The sequence below is a fragment of the Thamnophis elegans genome, chromosome 1 (genome assembly GCF_009769535.1).
Source record: "Thamnophis elegans isolate rThaEle1 chromosome 1, rThaEle1.pri, whole genome shotgun sequence".
NCBI lineage: Eukaryota > Metazoa > Chordata > Lepidosauria > Squamata > Colubridae > Thamnophis > Thamnophis elegans.
In genome coordinates, this window is record NC_045541.1 from 139,954,533 (window position 1) to 139,979,827 (window position 25,295).

The window sequence follows — 25,295 nt, forward strand, 5'->3', positions numbered from 1 at the left end:
ATTAAACCATCTTTCCAAGCAGCCTCCATGTCTCCAGTGTCTTTTTGCCCACTTGGAGCTGAACCCAGAAGGATCTTTTATTTCTTTTATCATATCAAAAAACATTTAGGAGGATTCCCACTGAATACAGGAAGTCCTCAACATGATCACAATTGAGCCCAAAATTTATTTTGCAAAGTGAGGAAATTGTTAAATGAGTTTTGTCCCATTTTACAACTTTTATTGGCACATTTGTTAAGGGAATCACTGCAGTTGTTAAATTAGTAACACAGTTGTTAAGTGAATCTGGTTTCCCCGTTGACACTGCTTGTCAGAAGGTTGCAAAAGAGGACCACATGACCCTGGGACACTGCAACCATCATAAATGTGAGTTAGTTGTCAAGCATCCAGATGTAAATACCGTGACCATAGGGATGCCGCAACAGTCATGTCGCTTTTTCAGTAACTTCAAACTGTCACTAAGCAAACTTGTAAGTCGAGGACTACCTATATCACGTACTATTAACACTATTATATAAAACACTATTAATGAATAAACAGGTTATACATTTAAAATTGTTTTTAATTGCACTATGCTCTAATAGGTTTTTTAAAAACTTATCCAGACCTTGCAGTACTGTGCAAATATATATTAGATATTCTTAAGTTTTTAGAATAACTTAAAATTTGGGTAGTCTTCAAAACGTTAAAACAACTTTTTAATATAAAAATATTAGAGGAATTATTGGATGCAAAGGTACATTCCTTTTGACACTAAAGCACAGCAGCTCAGTATTTTGACACTAAAGCACAGCAGCTCAGGGCCATCTCTAGCACTGGCAATGCATGGTAATCTTCCAAAGGGCAGACACTATTCTAGTTATTCTAGTGCTTGGCTAATAAGAGCTGTATCATACAATTGAGAATATAGAAGGGAGTATCTGTAGCTCAGGGTTGAACTGTAGATTCCTTGGTGCTCTCTGAACTTGGTTGTTTGCAGATGCTTCATTATCCAACTAGGTAACATCACTGTAAGGAAATACAGATTTTGCTCTCTGTTTACAGTAACTTTGCCAATGTTCAAGAGAGCATGCTTTTCTCCTTGGTAGTTCCTTAATTAGTATTTTTTTTAAATGAAGGATCAATACAATACAATAGCAGAGTTGGAAGGGACCTTGGAGGTCTTCTAGTCCAACCCCCTGCCTAGGCAGGAAACCCTACACCGTTTCAGACAAATGGCTATCCAACATCTTCTTCAAGACTTCCAGTGTTGGGGCATTCACAACTTCTGGAGGCAAGCTGTTCCACTGATTAATTGTTCTAACTGTCAGGAAATTTCTCCTCAGTTCTAAGTTGCTTCTCTCCTTGATTAGTTTCCACCCATTGCTTCTTGTTTCAATGTAGTTCCTTGATCAATAAATTACCGAAGTGTGTTGAGAACAGAAGTTTGTTAAAAAAAAATAGCCCTCATGGGTTTGCGAGTTTTCCAATAGCCTAGACTTCTTGGTTGGAAAGGCGATGATTGTTCATGGCATCTTTGTGGTGATCATATGGAGGTGTGTCTGGGCAGCAGTCTTTTCTCCTTTCTGTTTATTTTTCTTTGAAATTTCCCTTCCCTACCAAAGAGAAGATGTGATGAATGTATCTCTTTCTGAGTGGCATATCAGTATTTACTTTGCACCTTATAGGACTAAGCCACTGCTAGTTTTCCATCCCAATAATAACAGTAACAATATAACAAACACTAATATTCAGGTGGTGTGTGCACTGGAAGACCAATATCCATCAATAATTCAGTAAATTAAATTTGTAGCATTTTATACATAGTCGTTTATTGTTTTGAAAGTAAAGCAAATATATTTGAACATACATACAAAATCAATCGATTTTAGCATAAAATCCACACACATAAAACATTTCAGCAAATTTACTTAAGGTAAAAATATGTTTTGACAATAACAAATTCCAACTTAATTTCTTTCTAAAGTTGATGCAACTCATTAAAGACTTGCCAAATGATAAACATTAAAATACAGGTAAAATGCATGCATATTTGTTTTATATAGCTATATCTAATATTGACAATTCCGTAAATATAAAATAACTTAATTTGTTAATTGAGGAACTGATGAGCAGCAATGTTCATTGTGGCAAAACATCACATAAAGTTTGTGTTTTATGGATATTATGAGTAGATGCACATATCACATAAAGTAAGCCACAAGTAAAATAAAGAGAAACCTCATGGATTTTTCTTTCATGAAAATAATTCTTTAAGAGCCCCTGTTCCAGTCTGCATAAGTTAAGACTAAGTTCTAGCCCAGCTAGAATGAAATAATCCCAATAGTTTAAATGATTATTAACTTTTTTTGCATATAAACCATATAAATATTGCACTTCAGGAAAAATATTAATAAATGTACTTATAGTATATATATTAGATTTGCATTAGAAGAAAATTATATATTCAATAAGAACCCAATAAATGAATAAAATTAAAACATATAATAAGATGTAATGGTTAAAGATTTTGCATTTTTTAAAAGATTATTTTATCTTATTTTCTGGATGAAAAATGGAAAATCCACTGGTTCCTGTTTTGGAACTTATATAATGTCTTCATGTTAATCAGTACCTGTAATAATACAGGGTTGTTTTTTTTTTTAATAAAATGAGTAAACATAACACTATCTTTAAATATTCACTCATATTTACCGCAAAACACTAGGAAATATTTGGGAATTTTAGTTATAGTTATGTTAATAGTTATAACAATTTAATTAATTGACTTGAAAAGTTTTAAACTGCTAGTAGAACACTCCCACTGACTGATTTGTTCTTCCTCTTATTTAACCCTTTAACATTTTATTTCATATTTTAATAAATTGTCTACCTTGCAACACTTCTTTTTAATTCTGTTCTTTTGATTGACTAACTACATAACCTCTGCATCAATCACCAAACCAATCATAATATAAAACAATTATCTTTAACTGATACACAATCCATACAAGTGAACCATAGTACATGCTTGGATGACTAAAACTCTGGAAACACCTTATACATACACCCTAAATTGGCAACCTAATTTTATGAAGGAAAGAAAATAATTCACAAAAATATTTCCATGATAAAAATAAATTAAAATTAAATTAAGATTTAAACAATGTTTCAAGTTTAATGATAAATTCTTTCAAGGAACTAGTTATCCTAAAACTCCTCGAATCCTGGTAGGAGTAACCAGCCAAAACAGTCAGAGAAAGCTAAGTATAATTATCTATATATTGCAAAGTTACCATGTATGTACAACAACTTTCCTAGGCAATGGTTATATGAATTAAATTCAATGTCATGTGAACAGCTTCAGTTTATGCACTCTGTCTTTTTCCCTTCCTGCAGCCTCTGAATGCCACTTTAGAACTACTGTGAAAAGTCATCTATTTTTTTTGCAGCAGACTTGGTGGCACAGGGATGGGTTATTTTTTCTGCTAGTTGTGCTTATTCCAGAAATCGGTAGACACTATTACATAAAATTTATGAAGGATGAGATAAAATATGGACTACCAAGAAGTATTATTTACACATACTTAATCACTAGGGCTATACAAACCATTTCAATGGATGGCAACAGAAATGATTTCTATGTATAACACACACACACACACACACACACACACACACACACACACACGATTTCATAAAGTCCTTAAAGTGCAAGCATTAAAAAGAACATAAGTATGCACGGTCACTGAAGATGTTTTAGGAATAGATTGTATAAATGTAGCAAAGCATCTAAGAGCTGCTTGTAAGTCAGTGCCAATGTGACACCTTAAAATAATGATTCTACTTTAATTTCTAACTTTAAAAGACTTTATTTTAATTGGATGCACATTCATCTATCATGGAAAACCAACAAAAATAGCACATAAATGTTGCAACAAAAGTATCCGTCTTTTCCAGCAATATTATTTTCCTTCTCCCAAAGTGCATAAAATGAACGATCACATTGTAATCATCTGAGTGAGGTATGTGGTGCTTTATTTGAAGTAATTTATTTAAACAAAAACTATTCAATGTAATTTTTTTTAAAGTATAGCCTTTATTCAGACTTCTTCTATTAATTTTCAAATCAATTTCTTCCACCATGCTATATTAATTCATAGTTTTATTATATATGAGGTTTTCTTTTACAAAAGAAAATTAAAATACATCTGAATTAAACAAATCTTAAAATTAAAATAAATTTGAATGGTTAACATTTCTGAGCTTCCTTATTGAATTATGCACCACCTTTCTCTATTACTAATATTAAAAAGCACAACTTATTTGCTAGTTCACCATCTTAATAAACTTGAGATTCTACCAACCTTGCAAGTATATCATCTTGTTTATCAACTACAATTAACTCCTATTTGCCTGGTGCAAAATTTTAAAGTCAAAGAATAACAGTTTTATGGGTAATAAATTATTACCTGAATTATCAACAGAATAACTATAGTGTAGTAGTAAACTTTTTGGAAAAGGGTATAATAAATATCTCTTTGTTAGACTTGTTAAAGATTTATCCTTTTTAACGAAGAAAAAATAAAAATCACAAATTTATCATTTCAGTCAACGCAAACTGTTTAATCCCCAACTATGATATAAAGCATGAAGAGGCTATACCCAGCATCTCCCACTGCCTTACTTTTCTACTAGCAGGATAAAACATTATATAAAAGAAGCAGGAATGTTGTTTAACTCTTGCATTAATCATTTTATTAATAGCAAGAAATAATTTGGTTTATATATGTGGGTCTGATTGTGAAAAATACAAAATAACTTTGAAAACACAGCTGCACATTGACCATTTAATTTCTGTTATTGCTCCATCAATTCCTCTAGATAATTATACATATTGATAGACAAACATATATAACTGCAAATAATTACCTTTTAAATATAGTACAAGTTTATGAAGGGACATAAGTTATCAATAATAATATGCAATTTGCACTCTCTGATGCTTGTATTCATGAAAATCCCCTCCCCAATAGTATAAAGTTATAGCTCATCAAGCTTTCACAATAGCTGCCTGTGGAAGAAACAATGGAAATATATACAAAATCCTTTTCCTGAGAAATGTAAAACCATTACTTTGTAATTTTCATGACATCCTACCAAATTTTTAAATTTTGATATTTAAAAAAATCATTTTATTTTAATTTCTCAAAGATATTAGATATTAAAAATAAATTGTCTATACCACATATAAATTTAGTTGCAGCAGAATTAAACTACTAAACTGTTGACATTTTGTTTAAAAATGTTTTATTTCATCTTCATTTTGAAATGGAAAGTGGCACGCCATAAAAAGATATTTATGAACACACCATTTCCATCTCTTCAAGATGCTTATCTGTATTATCAGATAAAATGTTTGAAATAAACTATATATACATGAAAAGAAAGTAAATCCAATTTGCACCAAATTAGGAATGTAATATATATACGCACACAAATCAAGATCTTGATGCTCTCAGCATATATAAAGATCAGAATAATCTAAACAGTTCAGTTTTCAATATTGTACTGCAAAGTTTAACTGATGGGGGTCCTTGGGGCTCTCTGAACTTTGGTTGATTTCTTGCAGATATTTCATTACCAAACTAGGTAACATAACTTGTATCAATGTATGCAATTAGCAACCCAATCCTATATCTATTTATTGAAATATCTCATGGAGTTCAGTGCTGCTTACTCATGAATAAGTGGGCAGAGAACCGCAAGATAAATACCATATTTTTCGGAGTATAAGACGCACCAAGATTTTGAAGAGACAAATTAAAAAAAAGTTTTTGCTCTCTGCAGACCTTTCAAAAACAGCCCTGGTTTTTTTTTTTTTTCCAAAACAAAAAGGGCATGAATACCCTTTAGGAGACTTGTAGAGAGCTCCTGGGGGTGGGAGGGGGGAACTGAGCAAAAAATAGCCCATTTTTTGCTCAATTCTGTCCTCCCCAGCCCCCAGGAGCACTCTGGAAGCCTCCTAAAGGCTATGCACAGCCATTTTGGTGAAGGGGGCAGGATTTTGAGAGGCAAAAAATGCTGTATTCAGTGTAAGATGCACCCAGATTTTCACCCTCTTTTTTGAGGGAATAAAAGGTGCGTCTTATACTCCGAAAAATACAGTAATTCATTTCTTTGAAATTCAAAGTTGTGCTACTTCACACACAAAAATTAAGTGCTTTTAAATAGTTACCAATGCAAGATACTGTCCTGTCCAAGTTTGGATGCATAGTTTATAGAAATAATTTGAATGTCTAACACAGTGTAGAAGTCTAAATATATCTGATAGAAAAACTGCTGATTCTATATTTTACATATCTTGAAATTAAGATACCCACAAAAACCAGTAAATGACACAAAGATTCACATTATGTTACTTCTCTAAAATTCTTCATGAAAATATTCTCAGGCTTTTCTGTTTTTTTTTTCCAGTTTCCCTAAAGAAGTATGCAAGAGATTTCTGAAAACTATATTAGATATGATTATATAAAGAAATTATAGTTTTTATAGAAAAGGAGTATTTGCATAGGATTTGAATTGTTCATTCTACAATACAGCAAAGTATTCCTAAAATTCTCTAAGTGAGGTCTAATCATGCCAATATCTAGATATGCTCAACTTTATAGAAATTGCCTCACTAATTACCAGTAAGACTACTTCCTTTTTTTTTTTTTTTGCAGAACTGCAGCATCTGAGCTATGGAAGAGCTCTGCATGTATTTATAAATCATGCTTCATAGTTTAAAATATTACCATTTAAAAATGCATCAGAAAATTCCATATTTATGAATCCAAAATACAACTACAGTGAAAAATTGTACTATAGTAAAACACAGTGTAGAGATATGAAGCACAGTGCTTGACAGAATATCCCCTTAAATTTCTAATGCATAAATGCATTACAATATATCCCAGTGTGAAACGGGAAAACTCAGATACATTAAATGTATTGCAAGATTAAATAATATAAGAAACTCATAATTCTTATTGAAATTGCTACAGCAAATTACAGCATCTCCAAATAGTACTCACAATATCAGTTACTTATCAAATACAATTATAATACCAACTACACAGATGATTGATACAGAATAAAAATCTCTTGAATATTAAGCTACAACCCAGCTGCCAATTTTAATGTATTACATATCAGCTTGGTTTTTTTGCTCCACATGATAAAGGAATATAAAATTCTCACAGAACAATTTTTATATTTGAAAATTATCTTTCTCTCTTGCTCACTCTCTATCTCTCCAAGTCAAGTTTTAAAATCCCAAATAATTTTTCTTACTAGAAAAAAGTGGAAGAAATAAAGTTTTATATGATCTCCAAGCTATCACATAAATTAAATTTCTGCTTATGTGTTATGCAGAAATGTCTTCATATGCTGAAGAAGTAGCTTGTGTGTATGTCTTGCATAAGAAAATAGCTTCTGCATTCAAGGAAATAAGTTATTTTTGATTCTGGCAAATATATTGAAACACATTGAGGATTTTATACACATATGAATTTGTACATTTGTACAATAAAATATATCTTAGATAAAAAACTCTCTCTCTCTCTTTCTGCATGTACATACATATATTACAAAGAAAACCAAATGTAATGAAAAGTTTTGCAGATTTATGAGAATTTGTGAGAGTCACAGGATTATGGATTACAGACATCTTTTAAAAACTGCTGGATATGCATATATATTAAAATAAAACATTTTATATCACTTGTTTTAATGTTGATTCTGACTACAGTCACAGTGGTATTTCAACATGTCCTATTTTGGCCTCAGACTAAAAAAAAACAAAAAAACAGAAGGGGCAATTACTTTATTCAAAAGAGCACAGGCATCAACAAATTTCAATTCCTATTCAAGAGAACGTATCTTCAATCAGAGAATTGAAAGATATTATCTGAGTTATTGCTATCTATAGGATGTGTTGTCTGTAGTGTTTTTGTAGGGGTAGTTTTACCATAGGACTGAGAGGAAGAAGAATGAGAACTTTCACTGGAACTGCTGCGGGTCTCTGTGCTTGTGCTTGTCTTTTTCATCTTTCTTCTTTTTGCAAGAGGTGCCTTGTCAACATTCTGGAGGCAAAATCCTTCCCTTTTATACTTGTTAAAAGCCTATTTAGAACAGCAAAAACAATTCTTAGTTCTCTCTGGATCCATCTGGTCAACCTTCAGACTCCTCTTATATATTTTTCCCCCCAATCAGCACAACTTCCCACAGAAGGATTTCTTACAGTTAATTTCAAAATCTTCATTTATTGTTTTATAAACACCCACAAAAAGTATTCCTTCAAGTCCATCTAGCCCTTTAAATTAGCTTTTAACTTTCCAATATCAACATTCTAATCTCTTTTCTGCTATTATTCCAAAATTAATTTTTTTCTGTTTAATTCTTAAATAGTCTTAAATTTATTTCATACTGTATAAACTCTTGTTCTGATGCAAGTAGCCCTTCAGAAGGCTATTAACATCCAGAAAATCAATAGTAAGCAACTTCTTAAAGTAGGCAAACCTAGCATCTGTTTTGAAGGTACTGAATCATGGCTTAGGCAGGGTGATTTTCTTCTAGCTCCTAGAGGTCTCAAACTGGTTGGAAATTGTTATTTTATTATTTCTCCCACTGGTAGACTCTGTATGGAGCAAACTTATGGGTGATCCTAGTTTTCTCCTTGATTTGGAAAGGAGTTCTGAGGAGCCAATCCAGTCACTGGCTCTTCCTATTTCTGTAGTTGTCAGCTCTGTTTTTGCTTCCCCACAAGTGTGGCCTGGCCTATCATGAGTGCTGCATACCAATGATAGATTTGACCATAGTCTTTGCCTGTTATCAACTGCAAAATACACCTAGCCATTCCAGAGACATTCGAATTTTTGATCTACAATGTAGCTAAATATGAATCCTAAACAGCTAATATCAAAGAGTAGGCTTTAAAAAGAGACATTTTTTAAAAGGATATGTACCGTATTTTCACCCATATAACCCGCGGGTTATATGCGTTTTACATGCCCCCCCCCGCGGGTTATATGCGTGGGCGGGGTATACGGAAAATATTTTACACGATCGGAGGCTTGCACAGGCTTCTTTCTCCGTTTCTTCCCCCACCCCGATCTCAGCTGTTTCCTTCTCCTCCGTTCCTTTCCTCTTCCCCAGCTTGCGCAGGCTTCTTTCTCCGTTTCTTCCCCCACCCCAATCTCAGCTGTTTCCCTTCTCTCTTACTCATCGCGGGTTATATGCGTGGGCGGGGTATACGGAAAATATTTTGCATGATTCAGAAAACCCGCGGGTTATTTGCGTGGGCGGGTTATATGGGTGAAAATACGGCATATAGGATTGAATAAAAAACCAGTGGGGTACCATGGGTTCTAGTCTTATTCTAAGGAGGAGGAGGAGGAGGAGGATGACAACAACAACAACAACAACGAAGGATCAGATTGGGAATATATCCCACAGGAGAAAATCTATTTTTATAATTGTTCAAAGTCAATACCATCAATGAAAGCACATAAGCTATCAACTGACTCAAGTGAAACTGAATTATCTTCAATTACGTTCTGCCAGAATCCAGAATATACAATTTTAGTATAATTAATACAATTGAAAATTATTAGTATAAGAAAGCTGACATATGCAGATTTCCATCCTCAATGGGAATTGTATATAGCACCTGTTCATTTCCCCCTCCTCCCTTCTAGTAATAGTAAGAATATTTCATTTCATGAAGATGGAGAAAAAATATGCCTTGCCAAAAGAATCAAAATAAAGCTTAAATAAAAATATTTACCTTCTTAATGTATATGTACCCAAACTGCATCTTGCCTTAAAAGTAAATGATAGCTGACACAAGAAACATAGTTCAATTTAGAGAAGTAATATGAGCTTACATTAAAAGTTGCTTTGACATGTATTGCAGCTCCTGAAGATCCTAAATTGTCTGGAGTCATTAATGGGTTGGATGACAGTTGGCAGCCATCCTGAAGCCAATCATTATGTCTCAAACTAGTCATTTTAATCCTCTTATTTGGATCCACTGTAAGAAGTCCTAATGCATGAGATATTTTAAAGTAACACACATTATCTATTGAATGCTACTTATTTAACATTCATTTACAAAAAAATATAACTTAAATACTGGCAATTGTTTTTTTTAATGGCTGAATTTATTAATCTTTATTTTAAATATATATACTTTGATATTCCTCCTATAGTATAATAGTATATTAAATAAGTTAAATCACCTTGCTAATTTTAATTTAGAACTGTCATGTACATTTGAAACTTTTTTAAATATACAAATTTGAAAGCTAGAACATCTGAATTAGACTCTATAAAAGTAAAAACGTGAAAGAATAGGTATGAACTTGCATTAAGGAAGCAAATCTAATACAGTACAGAGTTTTAAATTATCAATATATACAGATTGTGCTAGAATCCTCAGCAAATATTTTAGTAATTTCCAAGAATTAAATTATTAATACCTCCATCTTCTTTTGCACTGCCGGGTCTATGCGGACATTTACCACCAGCTGATTACCCTCTTATTATTTATACAGTATTTCTGTGGCCCTTCCATAATTTTTATTTGCATTATTTGTTAGATAACCAGAATAATCTCTTTCTCTTTAAAAGTAGCAAAATTTTGCTACACTCTGTATAAGTTCACTTACAAAGAAGTCATTGATGTTAGGGGTTAACTTTGCTTTATTCATTTTAGTGAATGTATTTTTATTAGTCAATGAACAAATAATGTCTGTATGTCTATGTAATATTCTTAAGAATTACTAGATAAGTCAGTGATCCATATATACCTTGTATCAAATCTTTGGCTTCCTTAGAAACATTTTTCCAAGCATCGCCTTCAAATGAAAATTCCCCTCTTTTAATTTTCTTCATTGTTTCCAAAACATTTGTACATATTATACTGGTATCTTGAGACTGAAAGGGTATTTGTCCTGAAAGCATTGTATACTTTTCGGGGTGGGGGGGAAGAAAATGTTTTAAATCATTAATTACAGATAAATGCAATTCTTACTTATCATATACACTATATTGCCAAAAGTATTCGCTCACAACTGAATATGATTATGTAGATGGGTGAACGAATGTATGCGTAGATATACTATAAATAGCATTAATAATAAAATATAGTTCTAATAATTTTATTTTTACATAGAGATAGTCCTCTACTTTGACTGTAATTAAGCCTGGAATTATGATAGTAAGTTGTGGCAGTCATTAAATGAGTCGCAACGTAACCACTATTATTTTACAACCTATTTTCCTGTGGTTGGTAAGTGAACAGTGCAGTCATTACATGAAGGCTGGAATGATTAAGTGAATATGGCAAGTGTTAAACATATCAGTTATAGCCAACAGTTATTTTTTGCTGGAAACTGTAATCACTGGAAACTGGAAAATCATAGTTACATGGCCACAGGATGCTGCAAACAGCCATAATGAGAGCCAGTTACCAAGCGTCCCAAATATGATCACATTACCATGAAGGGGGTACAGTTGTCAGAATTTTGAAATTAGATCATAAGAACTTTTTTTGGGTGGGGAGTTGTCTGTTGTAACTTTAAACATCACAATTGACCGCAATTGACCATTAAGCAAGGATTATCTGCAGTATAAATGAAGTATCATTTTCAGAAGTTAAAGTATAATTGCTTCAGTCACATTTTTTCAAGAAAGAGTACATTCTTATTAAACTCTCATCTTTTATAAAAAATGGTTAAGTAAAATACCATTGGTTATACACTTCTGCTATTATAATTGTAACAATCCAGACAAAATATGCTTCCTTTCAATTATTGCAAAGAGATTTGTACCCAATCAAAGATACTGAAACATATTTAATTGTAAATAAGACTTTGTTACCGATTACAAATTTGACTGAATTAAAGGATTTACTATGATTAAAATACAGCATAAGGCTTATGATCTAATTCAAGTGAAAGCAGAATTGTTTCTGTCTTTTTCCCTAGCAACCAGGTAAAACCCAGTAAATTTATTATGATAAATATATTTAATTCTATTATTTTTAGATATTTTACTTAGTAGGAAATGTTTCTGAATATGATAGGTGGTTATCTTTTATGATACTTGACCTTGTTTTCAATTATAATTTTGCTGGATAAACTTTTTGTTTCTATAAAGGTGGTAGATTTTAGCCAAGTGAATAGCAATTTTTTTTAGCCTTTTCTGCTAGATCTAATGAAATACTTCATATTTTGTTCAATATTAATGTTGAACATTTATATACATTAAATACTTTTAACTCTTCCCATTATTATTGTTATCACTCATGCTTGGATACTTCTTTAAAAATGCCAAAATGCTTACCAAAATAACTCCCAAACTCCAGAGGTCACAGGATTCATCATAACCATTATGATTTAAGAGCTCTGGAGCAGCATAATGAAGGGTAAAACACGGAGTTCTAAGAGGCTGATTGTCTGAAGGTTTTAAACGGGCAAATCCAAAATCAATTATTTTTATTTCTGAATTATCATTTTCATCAGTGAATAATAAATTCTAAAAAAATAATTAGAGAAGTAGAGTTAATTGTCTCATTATAGCCTGTAATGCTGAAATGATGACAAAAGGTACCGTAATTCCATGTTATATCTTATATACTCAGGAACTCTTTTCTCTAAAAGCCAAGAATAAAAAACCAAACCTAAAGTAATACAGGCATCATTCTGACACCACTCATTCAGCAACCATTTGAAGTTACGATAGCACTGAACAAGGAGACTTATGGATGTTCCTCATGATTGTAATCTTTGCGGTATCATATGATAATCATTTGGGTCCTGTGCTCTGCCGTCACGCGTTTGCCATTTGCAATCTTCACTGCCAGCTTCCATTAAGCAGGATGCCAGGGCACATAACAACAGCTATTGAAACTGCTGCTAATGCCATCATAAGTTATGTGATCATGGGACATTGCACTTTCCAACTACATCGCTAAGTGATAGAGCTCCCAGTCCCAATTTCTATTGTCAAATGAAGACTACCAGTCTAGTGAAAAGTAGGACTGGGCATGCTTAAAAAAACGATTTAATGAAATGCCTCAGACCTGACATGAGTGCAATACTTCTCGGCTACTCACTAAACTAGCTAGTAATTTTCAAAGGAAATAAAGCTTTAAGAAATACTAAAAGTTAATGCAACTCTTAAAGCAGCATCAGTTTTTTATGCTCATATGGAACACTAGAAAAAGCTGCTTTAATGAGTAGAAGAAATTCTGTGCAAATAAACCTAGAAAAAAATCAGACAAAATTATTAGACTTATTTAAAGGTTTCTTAAGAACAACCGAGATCTATAAACTCAACTGTTTATTCAAAGTATCATCTATTTCAATTTAATTTGCTAGCCCTTCAGCACTATAGAGCAGATCAGGAAATAAAACTCACAGGAAGGCTAAAACTACTTTTATTGAAATTGGTTTTAATAATAAGCCTGTGCTATATACGCTTCCCATTATTTCTAATGTTATCTCATTTCTCTTGACTTAAAAATGGTTCAGTCTCTTTCACTAGATAATAGGGCAGGTTAAAAATATAATAATAACAAGAGTTCTTTTATATTGCCATCAAGGTCATCTTCCTTACTCCCCACACCCATAGTAAGTTCTTGTCTAAGCATAACTTTTCTTGTTGGATGATTTCAAATAATTTTCTTCTACGTACAGAATTATTCCATTAGCAGAATGGTGTGTTTCAATTTCTCCTCTTCAGCCATACCTCCCACAATTCCACTGAAATGGAATTTACTAACTTAGAACATAAGTTGCATAGTTCTAACATTAAGTTGGAAAACAGTGTATGTATAATGGACACTCCATTTAATAAATTAAAACTAATACACAGAAGGCTATACAGGTAGTCCTCAACTTACTACAATTTCTGTTGTTAAGTGAGACATTTGTTAAATGAATTTTGCTCCATTTTACAACCTTTCTTGTCACAGTTGTTAAGTGAATCACTGCAGTTGTTAAGTTAGTGACATGGTTGTAAAATGAATGTGGCTTCTTCATTGACTTTGCTTGTCAGAAGGTCATAATAGGTGATCACATGACCCCCACTGCAACCCATCATAAATATGAATCATTGGCCAAGCATCTGGATTTTGATCACATGACCATGGGGATGTTGTAACAGTCATAAGTGTGAAAAACAGTCATAAGTCACTTTTTTCAGTGCCACTGTAACTTTGAACGGACACTAAATGAACTGTTGTAAATTAAAGACTACCTGTATTAATGGACAGGCAAGTAGGCAATTGACTAAAATGACACTTCTCATAACTCACAGGTTATATTTCTCTTATGACAAAATATTACATTGCTATTGATAACTTGTCTTTATCTTAATGGTTTTATAAATATTTTATTATGCTTTTATTTATATCAATTACTAAAAATACAGCTATAACAAATTGACAAAGTAAAGGAGAATTAATTAATTAATAGGGAAGAAAGGGAGGAAAGGTGAAAATGGTCAGACTTCACAAGCTTCATACATTTCCTAAATTCGTACCTCGGGTTTTAAGTCTCTGTGCACTACTCCCACATCATGCATATGGCTCACTGCAGAAACTAATCTGCGCATGATATAACTAGCTTCAGTTTCACTGAAGTACTTCTTTTTCTGGATGCGTTCAAGTAACTCTCCCCCTTTCAGTAGTTCCATTACTAGAAACGTGTGGAGCTAAAAACAAATACAATTCTTAGAAAAATGTATTTCTAAATGTAGGGGAAAAGAAATAATTAGTTGGACAGATTTACTATTCAATTAAAATACAATACAGCTTTTAAAATTCTTTCAACTGATACATTGTAATGTATTTCCAGGAATCAAATCAGCTTCCTCCATCAAAATTGAACAAATGATTTTTCTATTACACTCTCCTGAGTTTCAGAAGAACCCACAAAATTTGTTCTAGTGGCTTAGCTCCAAAAACAAAATCTCAATGAGCAAGTAAATGTTCCATCATATACCACTGGATTCTATACTCTGAATTCCAACAACTGAGAATTTGATATGATTGGGTTATTTGCTAAGTAATCCTGGAAATAAGTTGATACATCCTGATTAAATAGCACTTTGTTGTTCTAGATAAAAGATTATTATTTTGAGATGAGTAAGCCATGTAGTTTAAAGAATACTAAAGTAGATCCTCCTATAATTATTTTAGCCAAAGGCTAAAAGTTAGATAAACTTTTAGCTAAAAGGCTAAAAGACCACAATACTGGCATTTAATTTTTCTTTGTTTTTCTTCAAGATTATTTAGTATGGATTAGAACGTTTTATTCCTCTCTGAAAACATAAGATGGATTTTTATTTCATTTTTAACGATATTATTAGATGGTGAATATAACAAGTCTTCAATAGTTAGGATGAAAAAGGCAGCACAACATTGCTAAATACTAGAATATTTCTATCCAGAATTGAGAAAAGGGTTGAATTTATACTGGTTGATACCCTTTCATCTGACTGATACCAGCTGGCTTCTCTCCAACAAGTAGTGTTGATCACAGTAGCTTTATGCTATAATAAATATATTTCTTTCTTAACAGAGCAGCTGTTCTGGCAGTCTATTTCCACAACATAGAACAATTATTAATTTAACTGAAGAGATGAAAATATAGTTTTGAAAGTTAAAACATTTCCATAGATTGTTAATAGAAAGAACTAACATTAAAAATCTTCAATATACTGTCTTATTTGTGTTTCTTTCATTTACTGTAGCATGTTTCTAATAATCATACCATCCTCTCTCTCTCACTTTCTAAAGATTATGCGGAGCAAATACAGAAAACATAGTGTAATACCTGATCATGATAAATTTCATGCAATTTCACAACATTGGGATGTCCTTCACAGAGTTTTAAAGCTGTAATTTCTCTTTGAGTGTTGACTTCTAGTCTGAAAAATTAAGTCAGTGAATATTATGATAAAACAAACTTCTGATTTTACAATGCTATCTTCATAAATTAGATTACAATTTTTTATTAAAAATTTGATATAAAGAATGTGCCTTTAAAACCCACAACTTAATATAATGGTCATCCCACAATTTTCAAGCTGTGACAAAGGAGAAGGCGAAGATCCTTGTAACATTAAGAACTTGTACCATTGTATTCTTCACATTGTATGATTGAGAGTAGAAAACTCTTTCGGTTTTTTATCTTTATCAGAAATGTGCAGTTCTAGTCTATTCTTTGCTGGCAAGATCTATACTTAGTACTGATTTCAGTTCTAAGGACAATATTTTAAAAGAATTTAATCCCCAAAATATAAAAATAGAAATAAGAAGACTGACTCTGTAGACATGAACTAGATGTGTTCAGAACTCAAAACAGAAGACTGATGGGTCAGAATACATCACTCTTGAACCATCTGAACCATTTGTCACAAAAAAAACCTAAACCTATTTTCAACTATCTTAGAATGCAACACCTAGACTAATGAACAATCAGAATATCCCTCCCTGTAACTTATTAGGGAAAACTTTCTAAGAGTAAGAGCAGTTTGATAGTGACACCAATAAGATGATAGGCATCATTAAATGGATCAGTTTTCTTCACTCACTGAACAGTTGGATGGACTTGATGATTCAAATCCCCTATTAACTCAGGGTTGAAGTATGTGATATAAGTACCGTATATACTCGAGTATAGGCCGACCCGAATATAAGCCGAGGCACCTAATTTTACCACAAAAAACTGGAAAAGTTATTGACTCGAGTATAAGCCTAGGGTGGGAAATGCAGCAGCTACCGGTAAATTTCAAAAATAAAAATAGATACCAATAATGTTTTTGAATATTTATTTCAAAGAAAAACAGTAAACTAGCGGTGTATTCAATGAAATACTTCACTCACCTCATGATGCTGATGTCCCGCTGTGATGATGATGTCCCGTGCAGCCGCGGGAGCGATGTCCCGCCTCCTATGACACACGGCACAGTGATTCCTATCATTGGATCACTGTACCAGAGGAGGTGGGACATCGCTATGTGGCTGCTTGCCATAACAAGGAGGAGGTGGGACATCGTTGCAGAGCGGCAGGAGGGGGAGGAAGGGGAATCGTAAGACAGCCCTGCATTACATTAGAACGTGAGGAGGGGGGATGGTGCGGTGCGCGCTGCGCGGCAAACTGACACAGAGGGAGGGGAAACTCACAGGGGCACTGGGCCATTCACGAGTGTCACCCAGCGGCATGGCCCCGCCCCTTTTTCTCCTCCATTTCGGGCAAATTTTTCACTGACTCGAGTATAAGCCGAGGCGGCTTTTTTCAGCCCAAAAAGTGGGCTGAAAAACTAGGCTTATACTCGAGTATATACAGTACTTTAAAAGTTTCAATATTTTTATATAAGACAGTTGTCTAAGACAGTTGTTTCAACTAAGCATAATCTTTTAAAGCATTAAGAAACATTTACTTTATTAACTAAGTAAATTAATTTGATATTCTCCTTCAGATATCACTAACCTCAGAATGGAGGTGAATGGCAGTTTGTATGAAGGTATATACATACATAATCATCATGCTGCTCCCTTTTAGAGTAAGTAAAGTTGAGAAAGGAAGTAAGCAATAGGAGATCGGAAATTTAACATAATGAGATAAGAAAAGGAAAGAGAATGTAGCACTTTCCCAGGAGAGCTTATCTAGCTACTGTGTGTGTTTTTTAGCATGCTTCTTATTTTCCCAGACTTTTTACTGTAACATTATGATTACATTCCTTCAGGCTTTCATCCAAAGCTTTTCATTTTTAATTTTGCTACTGTCCTATCCTGTTTTCTTATTTACTTAAGCTGTTCATAAAATATTTAAATTGCAAGGTTTCATAGAAATTAACATTATTTTTTTTTAAAGAAATAATCTATTGGGTGTTTTATACCTCTTACTGATTATTTTTACTGCATATTCACGTCTAGTTTTCTTGTGTAAGCATTTTCGACAGATGGAAAAACTTCCTTCTCCCAGTGGTTTTTCTTTTAAATCCAGCTCATAGTGGAGATAAAATGGAGAGTCCTGAAATGAAATATTTCATTTTATTTATTAACAGTTACTGAATAAAATAAAAAATAGACAATAGCAAGCATATACATTTAAATGGCATGTTTAAAAAGAACTTCATTGCCAGATAGTTTGGGCTAAAAGAAAATTTATTAACAAGTTGCCTATTCATCAGTGCTTCAAGGAGTATTAGCAGAGGCCAGGTATATGTCCATATATGCCCATGACAATGTTTATATTACTGTGAATAAATACTGTTTATATAATGTGTATTCATTATATATTCTGTATTCATTCAAGAATATACAGACAAGCTCTGCAGAACTTTCTAGACTAAGCTTATTCTTGGTGCTATGAAAACATGCATGTAAGAAGTTTCCTAGGAGACATGGATAAAGATTATTTCTATGCCTTATATCATCTAACTACATGCACCCATGTCAAATGTCAGCTAAAAAGCAAGATATAAGAGTTCTACTGCTATTTTTTTAAAAAAATATATTGCTAACTATGTTATTAGCAAAAGAAGCCCAAATTATAAGATATTCTTATATACACAGCAAAGAAAACAATTTAGTTTTATATTTCACATTAAAATACATTATGTGCTGGAGAATTTTTTAATATGTTTAAATGGTTAATGGTTACGACTACCTTCATCATAGCACTTCTCGCAATATTTGTAACTCCAGGTTGGTTATGTTTTGTCAGAAAATAAACAGGATCCATAATGGCTGCATTGTGTTTGAATAAGATAGAAGGAGCAACAAAAGAATATCCCTAAAGGATAAAGAAACCAAACATCAGTTATGTGCAAAATTTTAAATTATCTAATTTTAGCACTAATATTAGGTTAATCATACTTTGAAAAAAATTACAATGATCACTCTGTTGAACACTGCACTCTGTTGAAGGAAATCATACAACTTTATATAATCACAGTATAGTAAAAGCTTGCTTGAAAGACATTATCTTCTCATGCACAAAATTTTAAAATATTAGTCTATGCATCCAAATGTATTTATATATGTGTCTTCAGACAGCCTGTTAAAATGTAACTAATTACTTGTTTTGGAAGTAAAGGAACTAAATACTATTAGCATCAATGTATTCTAAATTTTATTTTATGAGATGCGACTTTGCAAATGACTGCTACTAGATTAAACCTGTATAGTATAACTAAATAGAGGAAAATTGATCTAAATATTTAAATATGTTTATAGCTGCTGGTTCAAAGAATGGCATTTGCAAAATAATGAACCTGGATAGAAATGGTAAACTGTATGTTTGAAATGGCCAAGACTTGAAAGGAAGCAGTCAATCTTGATTGATCAGAGCAGGTATCATCAATTTTTCAGGAGAGATAGCAAGCTGAAATGCTTTTCAAAATAGATGTTTGGCTTTGCTTTAACTGACAACATCCAAATTAATATCAGGAAGAGCACTAGCCGCCTCCAGAGTCCTGCTCTTTCCACTTCCCTTCTCTGGTGCATAATATGAAAAGAAATAAAAAGCAATCACTTCCATTTTAGATTATGTTTCCAGACTTCCAGGAGGCCCCTTTTTCACCCTCCCAGAGCCTCCATGCGGGTCCTGCATTACCTGGCATGATGAATGGGCCACGTGGAGAAGGGGTGGGGTGGGCAAGGTCAGCCAGTCCTTGCAACTACCGCTTCAGTGAACCAGATGTAAAATTAACCACCCCTGATGCCATCCCTATCCCGCTTGTGTTATCCGCAATACAATCAATCCTGTCTCAGTATTATACGTGAGCCTGAAACACAACTAAAAAGGATCCATAAAGACTACTTCTCCCAGGGCTCCCTGGGTTAAAAGCCCCATCATCTTCCCCTAAAGTGATAGTTAGTGACTGGCCAGAAATTATCTGACAATGTATTCTTTACACCTTATACCTTCTTGGTGGTCTCCTGGTTTCATATGTCTCATGTAGAGGACACTATTGTACTAATATTAGTGAATGAACAGTTTTGCATTTAGACATCTTTCATAACTATACCAGCATGTTGCTAAAGGAGAGACCAGAAGCTAGGACCCAAGTGAAGTAAGAATTCTCTTCAGAGGGCACAAAGCGGCAATATATTTATTCCTTTGAAATGACTCTTCATCAGTTGCAATAGCCCTGTCACAAGGATAGGCTGTGATCGCAACCCCTAATTCTGTTATAGGAGCGGGAATCATATAATCATAGTACTGAGATTTCATTGTTGTCCAGAAGAGCCCTACAATACAATCAGTTGTCCAGTGTCCCATTCCCAAGTGTGGGCAATGGTATCTCCTCATAATTTATTGTTCTGCCACTTGTGTTGTACAGTACTAACCTTGGACAACAACTATTTTTAACAGAGTGAAACCAGAGAGGAAACCTATGGTTAGTTAAAGTGGTGGGATTCAAATAATTTAACAACCGGTTCTCTGCCCTAATGATTTCTTCCAACAACCAGTTCATCAAACTGCTCAGAAACTTAACAACTAGTTCTCCTAAAGTGGTTCAAACTGGCTGAATCCCACCACTGGTTTCTTCTAAGTTTTTATTACAGGTAGTCCTTGACTCATGATCACAACTAAGCCCAAAATTTCTGTTGATGAGAGACAGTGAAGTGAATTTTGCCCCATTTTATGACCTTTCTTGCCACAGTTGTTACGTCAATCACTGCAATTATGTTAGTAAGTTGTTGAGTGAATCTGGCTTAACAAAGTCAGTTGCCAAGTGTCTGAATTTTGATCATGTAGTCATAGGATGCTACAATGGTTGTTAAGTGTGAAAAATGGTCATAATTTTTTTCAATGCCATTGTAACTTTGAACGGTCACTAAATGAACTGTTGTAAGTCAAGGACTACCCGTATTGACTTAATCTTGATATACTCATTTCAGTTTATTAATTTTAAATAAACCAGATTGATTTGCCTGTTTTGCAATAATCATATCTAAAAAGAAATTTATAGTATGTTTAAATATACCATTATACAATAATGACATAAGATTATTTTATATTTATTTACATATAATATATAAATATATTTATATATTTTATATTTTACCTTTTTTTTACTTTGTGGATACAGTGTTTTAACTTTTTTCCAGTGCACTCCACAATTACATTCTTAGAGCTATCAAATATATAACTACAAGCATTTATTTAAAAAAGAGCTGACTGATGTTTCTACAGCTACTCTATCCCTTACAAACAAGTCTGGCACTTATAAGCAATATGTTTTTCAAGTCAAACTAGCATTTCTGGATATTTTCTTTATCTTGCTGTTATCTTTTACTTTCTGTCTCTAAACAATTTGTATTACCTTTCCCCAAACCCTCATATGTCACTGACATGATAATTTATACTTCCCCAGCCTGTTTCTATATTTCCGCTTTATTCTTCAAGCATTCCTATGTCCAATCTGCTACCTGTTCTTCTTTCCACAACCGTCTTATTGCAATTTCATTTTATATTCCTCAGTTCATCCTCTCTGCAGGCAAAACAACACCAACCACAGAGAAAGCAAAATAATTTTCCTTCCCCGGAGAGGCCATGAAATCTCCCTAGTGCATTAATAAGGCCATGAGCAAGTTTTCCCAATCTCTGTTACTATTTTAAACTTGTAAAGATTAGATGCACAAGCCATTTTTCTTATTTTATTTTAAAGCTTATAATACTACAAATTTAAATCATTTATCAATAATGGATTCTCAATTTCTGAAATAATATTTCCCTTAAGGGAAATGTTTGGAAAATCAAAATATAATATTCGGTTTAATTCTCAATTTTTTTCTTTGTATTTAATCACTCACAAGTTGTTTCATTCAAACTAATCAATCACTAATTTCCTCTGATGGGTCACAGATGATGTTAGCTGGCATTTCATTCTTTTATATCTCTTTGTAATTTATTATATACCAGTTATATTTAATATGATCCAAAGAATGCTACATTAAAAAAACTTTCTCTTTTAATACTGGAATAGAATTCTGTACGGGAATGCAAGTGATGAGACATGCATATGATGCAAAACCCACAAGATGCATATAAATCGAATAAACCTAACCTAACCTTATGCAGACATCAGTATGCATGTTGGAGAGTGCACAGTTTGCAATGTTGATGTAACTTCACTTTGCTATTGACACATATGCATGTTAGACACACTCTTTTCTATTGCTTTTATTGAATTTGTAAATGATCTTTCCAAAAAAATTAGTAATATTATTATATGGCTGGAATTTTCCAGTTACCTGGAACAACTTGTCCGCAGCCTCTGGAGTGGTTGCTGGAGAATATGTTGGATCCATTTCTGTAAACTCCTCTGCAAAATTGCTAACATCCAATTCACCACGAATTATTGGTTTAAATGGAGCAGACACTTTTTTGGCAGCCAAGTCATTCCAATTTATTTTCTGCACCAATATATTAATTTAAACATAGAAAAGAGTAAACAGATCAAAAGTTAATTGTTTCAGCTGTCAATATAAATTGTTCAGAGAAAATATATCATGATTTACCTTCCAATGTATATCTATTAAAATATAATTGGACTTATTCTATGCATTGGATTACAGGATTAATTAAGATATACAGATTGTCCTTCATTTACAACAGTTCATTTGGTGACAATTTGAAATTACAACGGGACTGAAAAAAATGACTTATGACTTTGCACACTTACGACCATTGCAGCATCCCAAATGTCACATGACCAATATTTGGATGCTTGGCAACTGACTCATATTTATGATGGCTGCAGTGTCATGTGATCACCTTTTGCGACCTTCTGACAAGCAAAGTCAATGAAGAAGCCAGATTCACTTAACAACCATGTTACCGTGTTACTAACTTAACAACTGCAGCGATTCACTTAATAATTGTGGCAAGAAAGGTCAGAAATTGGGGCAAAATTCACTTGACAATTATCTCACTTAACAACAGAAACTTCGGGCTTAGTTGCAGTCATAAGTCAAAGACTACCTGCATTATTGGCAAATATAGTTAAGAATAAATTGCCAAATAGGTCATCATGATCACTGCTTAATGAATTACAAATAATGGCAATGATACTGAGGAAAACTATTCATATATTTTTGAAAAAGTAAGGACAGTATTGCTTGATTGATTAGAGTCATACCCTACATTCAATATGGCTCCTATAGCGACAGGAGTTGACCTTTTGAGATTACCAGGCTTGTGCCCCATAGAACAATGCAAAATATTCATTTATTAGCATAATTTGAAACAGATGTTCCTAAAAAGTAAAAATGATGGGTCTCTATTGTTCTCTAAAACCTAAATGGTAAAGGGGATGACAGAGGCATTTTACTACATGCCAAATTGTGAAATGATTTAACCATAATTAAAATGTCCTTAAAATATAGAAAGGAAAAACATACCGCACTTATATACTAGAACAATCCTGAACAAAAATCAGGTTCAAGATTCTGCTGAAATATGTGACTCTGCTTGAGGACACTTAAATACTGTACAGAAGGAATCTGATGTCTGTCTCCAGAAATTAATATCTAAACTATCTAAAAATATAATATTTTAAAAATAGCCAATATAAAAACGAGCAGTTTATAACAAAGACAAAATTGATTTTACCTTGAAGAAGGAATGTTGTTTGATTTCATCAGCACTTCCTGAACCACAACCCAATCTTTTCTTGGGATCTTTCATTAGAAGACACTGAATTAAATCTTTAGCTAATGCAGTCATTTCTTGTGGGTATGGAGGTTCACTTTTTAATATTCTCCTGAAGTAAAATGATAGTTGATTAAATATAAAAGGCAACAAACAGCAGTTAAAATATACTATTTTAAATATACCAACATTTTTTTTAAAAAAATAATAAAACAGTAAAACAGTAATTTAAAACAAAAGAGCAGTTACATAAAAACAGAGGTAATCTACCATGTTTCCCTGAAAATAAGACAGGGTCTTATTTTCTTTTGACCCCCGAAATAAGTACTTGGCCTTATTATTATTATTTTTGAGGTGCAGGAAGCGGCAAGCGTGTTCACCTGATGGCTGCTGCTTTGTTGCAATATTTTCGGGGAGGGCTTATTTTAGCCCATGCGCTCAAAAGCCTGATTGGGCTTATTATCCATGGAGGTCTTATTTTTAGGAAAACACGGTAGCAGAAATAAAACAACTGCCCTAATGTTAGAAAAAAATTTTTAAAGGCCATATAAATAAGAAATTGTTCTCTATCCAAGATATAACCATAGTAATATGCCTGCTTCATATCACAGAGGACATCTTTGCCCCTAATGCAATCAATGCATTAGTTCATATCTTCAATTAGAAGGCCCTAAAGACAGGAGTTGTTCTGGAGGACCTTAAAGAATGAATACCATTATACTTTCTGCTTTAAAGTTATGTTTTTATCATGTTTATGAATTTTTACTGTTTCTAGGTTATAAACTGAGGGATGTCATCTTTGTTGAACCTAACAATACATAAACACAACAAGTAATGACCAGACATGGGTCTAACATACTATCTGTATTTTAGGAAAACACAATTTTATCCTTTTAAAAACAATTGAATCAAATTAACCTGATACACAAATATAAGGACATCCTCTGATGTCTTCATTTGAATTGACAACTTACTTGGATATGTCAGTTTGTGAATTTCTCTCCCCATCAACTGTAAAAGGTGATGCTCCAGTCAATAATTCATACATAAGAACACCTAAACTCCACCAATCAACAGCCTATAAAATATATCAATAAAAATTATTAATGCAACTCTTCTAAGAAATAACAATAAACTATGCATTTATTTTTAAAAATATAAAGTATATGAAAAAATAATTTATAAAATAAAATGTACCAAATGTGAGCTATAGCTTACATATAAATAAATTGCATGTAAATTGAAATCTATTGCTATTAGTCCTTTAAACAGATAAGATATTAATATTTACTCAGAGTTTTCAGACACCAATATATAACAATATCACAATTTGAAAATGAGCTAAGGAAATTTTTATGTTCATGTGTTTCCCATTACACTCTCCTCTAGTACATATGTAAAAATAAAAATGCTTCTCTTTTTTGATCACAAAATTCTACTCCTGTCAACTAAATAAGGATTTCTTAAGGCTGAGAGAGTATGACTGGCCCAATGCCATCCAGCTGATTTGACCTAAATCAAACTAGAACTCACAGCTTTTTGGTCTTAACTATTATACCAAACTGGCTCCCAATCAATAGTCAAATTATATTC

At 32.9% G+C, this 25,295-nt stretch overlaps 1 protein-coding gene across 1 annotated transcript in view; it reads right to left on the reverse strand.

The window, feature by feature from the left end:
• Positions 1–6,410: 6,410 nt before the first annotated feature.
• Positions 6,411–25,295, reverse strand: part of RPS6KA5 (ribosomal protein S6 kinase A5) — a 29,672-nt gene continuing 10,787 nt past the window's right edge. Inside the window, exons 7-17 of the mRNA XM_032232970.1 lie at positions 24,677–24,780; positions 23,664–23,814; positions 22,304–22,465; positions 18,708–18,833; positions 17,935–18,068; positions 15,867–15,960; positions 14,572–14,742; positions 12,370–12,561; positions 10,833–10,992; positions 9,909–10,066; positions 6,411–8,144 (exon numbers count right to left, since the gene is read on the reverse strand). Of these exons, the coding sequence (XP_032088861.1) occupies positions 7,905–8,144; positions 9,909–10,066; positions 10,833–10,992; positions 12,370–12,561; positions 14,572–14,742; positions 15,867–15,960; positions 17,935–18,068; positions 18,708–18,833; positions 22,304–22,465; positions 23,664–23,814; positions 24,677–24,780 (1,692 nt within the window). The 3' untranslated portion in view covers positions 6,411–7,904. The remainder of the gene's footprint in view (positions 8,145–9,908; positions 10,067–10,832; positions 10,993–12,369; positions 12,562–14,571; positions 14,743–15,866; positions 15,961–17,934; positions 18,069–18,707; positions 18,834–22,303; positions 22,466–23,663; positions 23,815–24,676; positions 24,781–25,295) is intronic.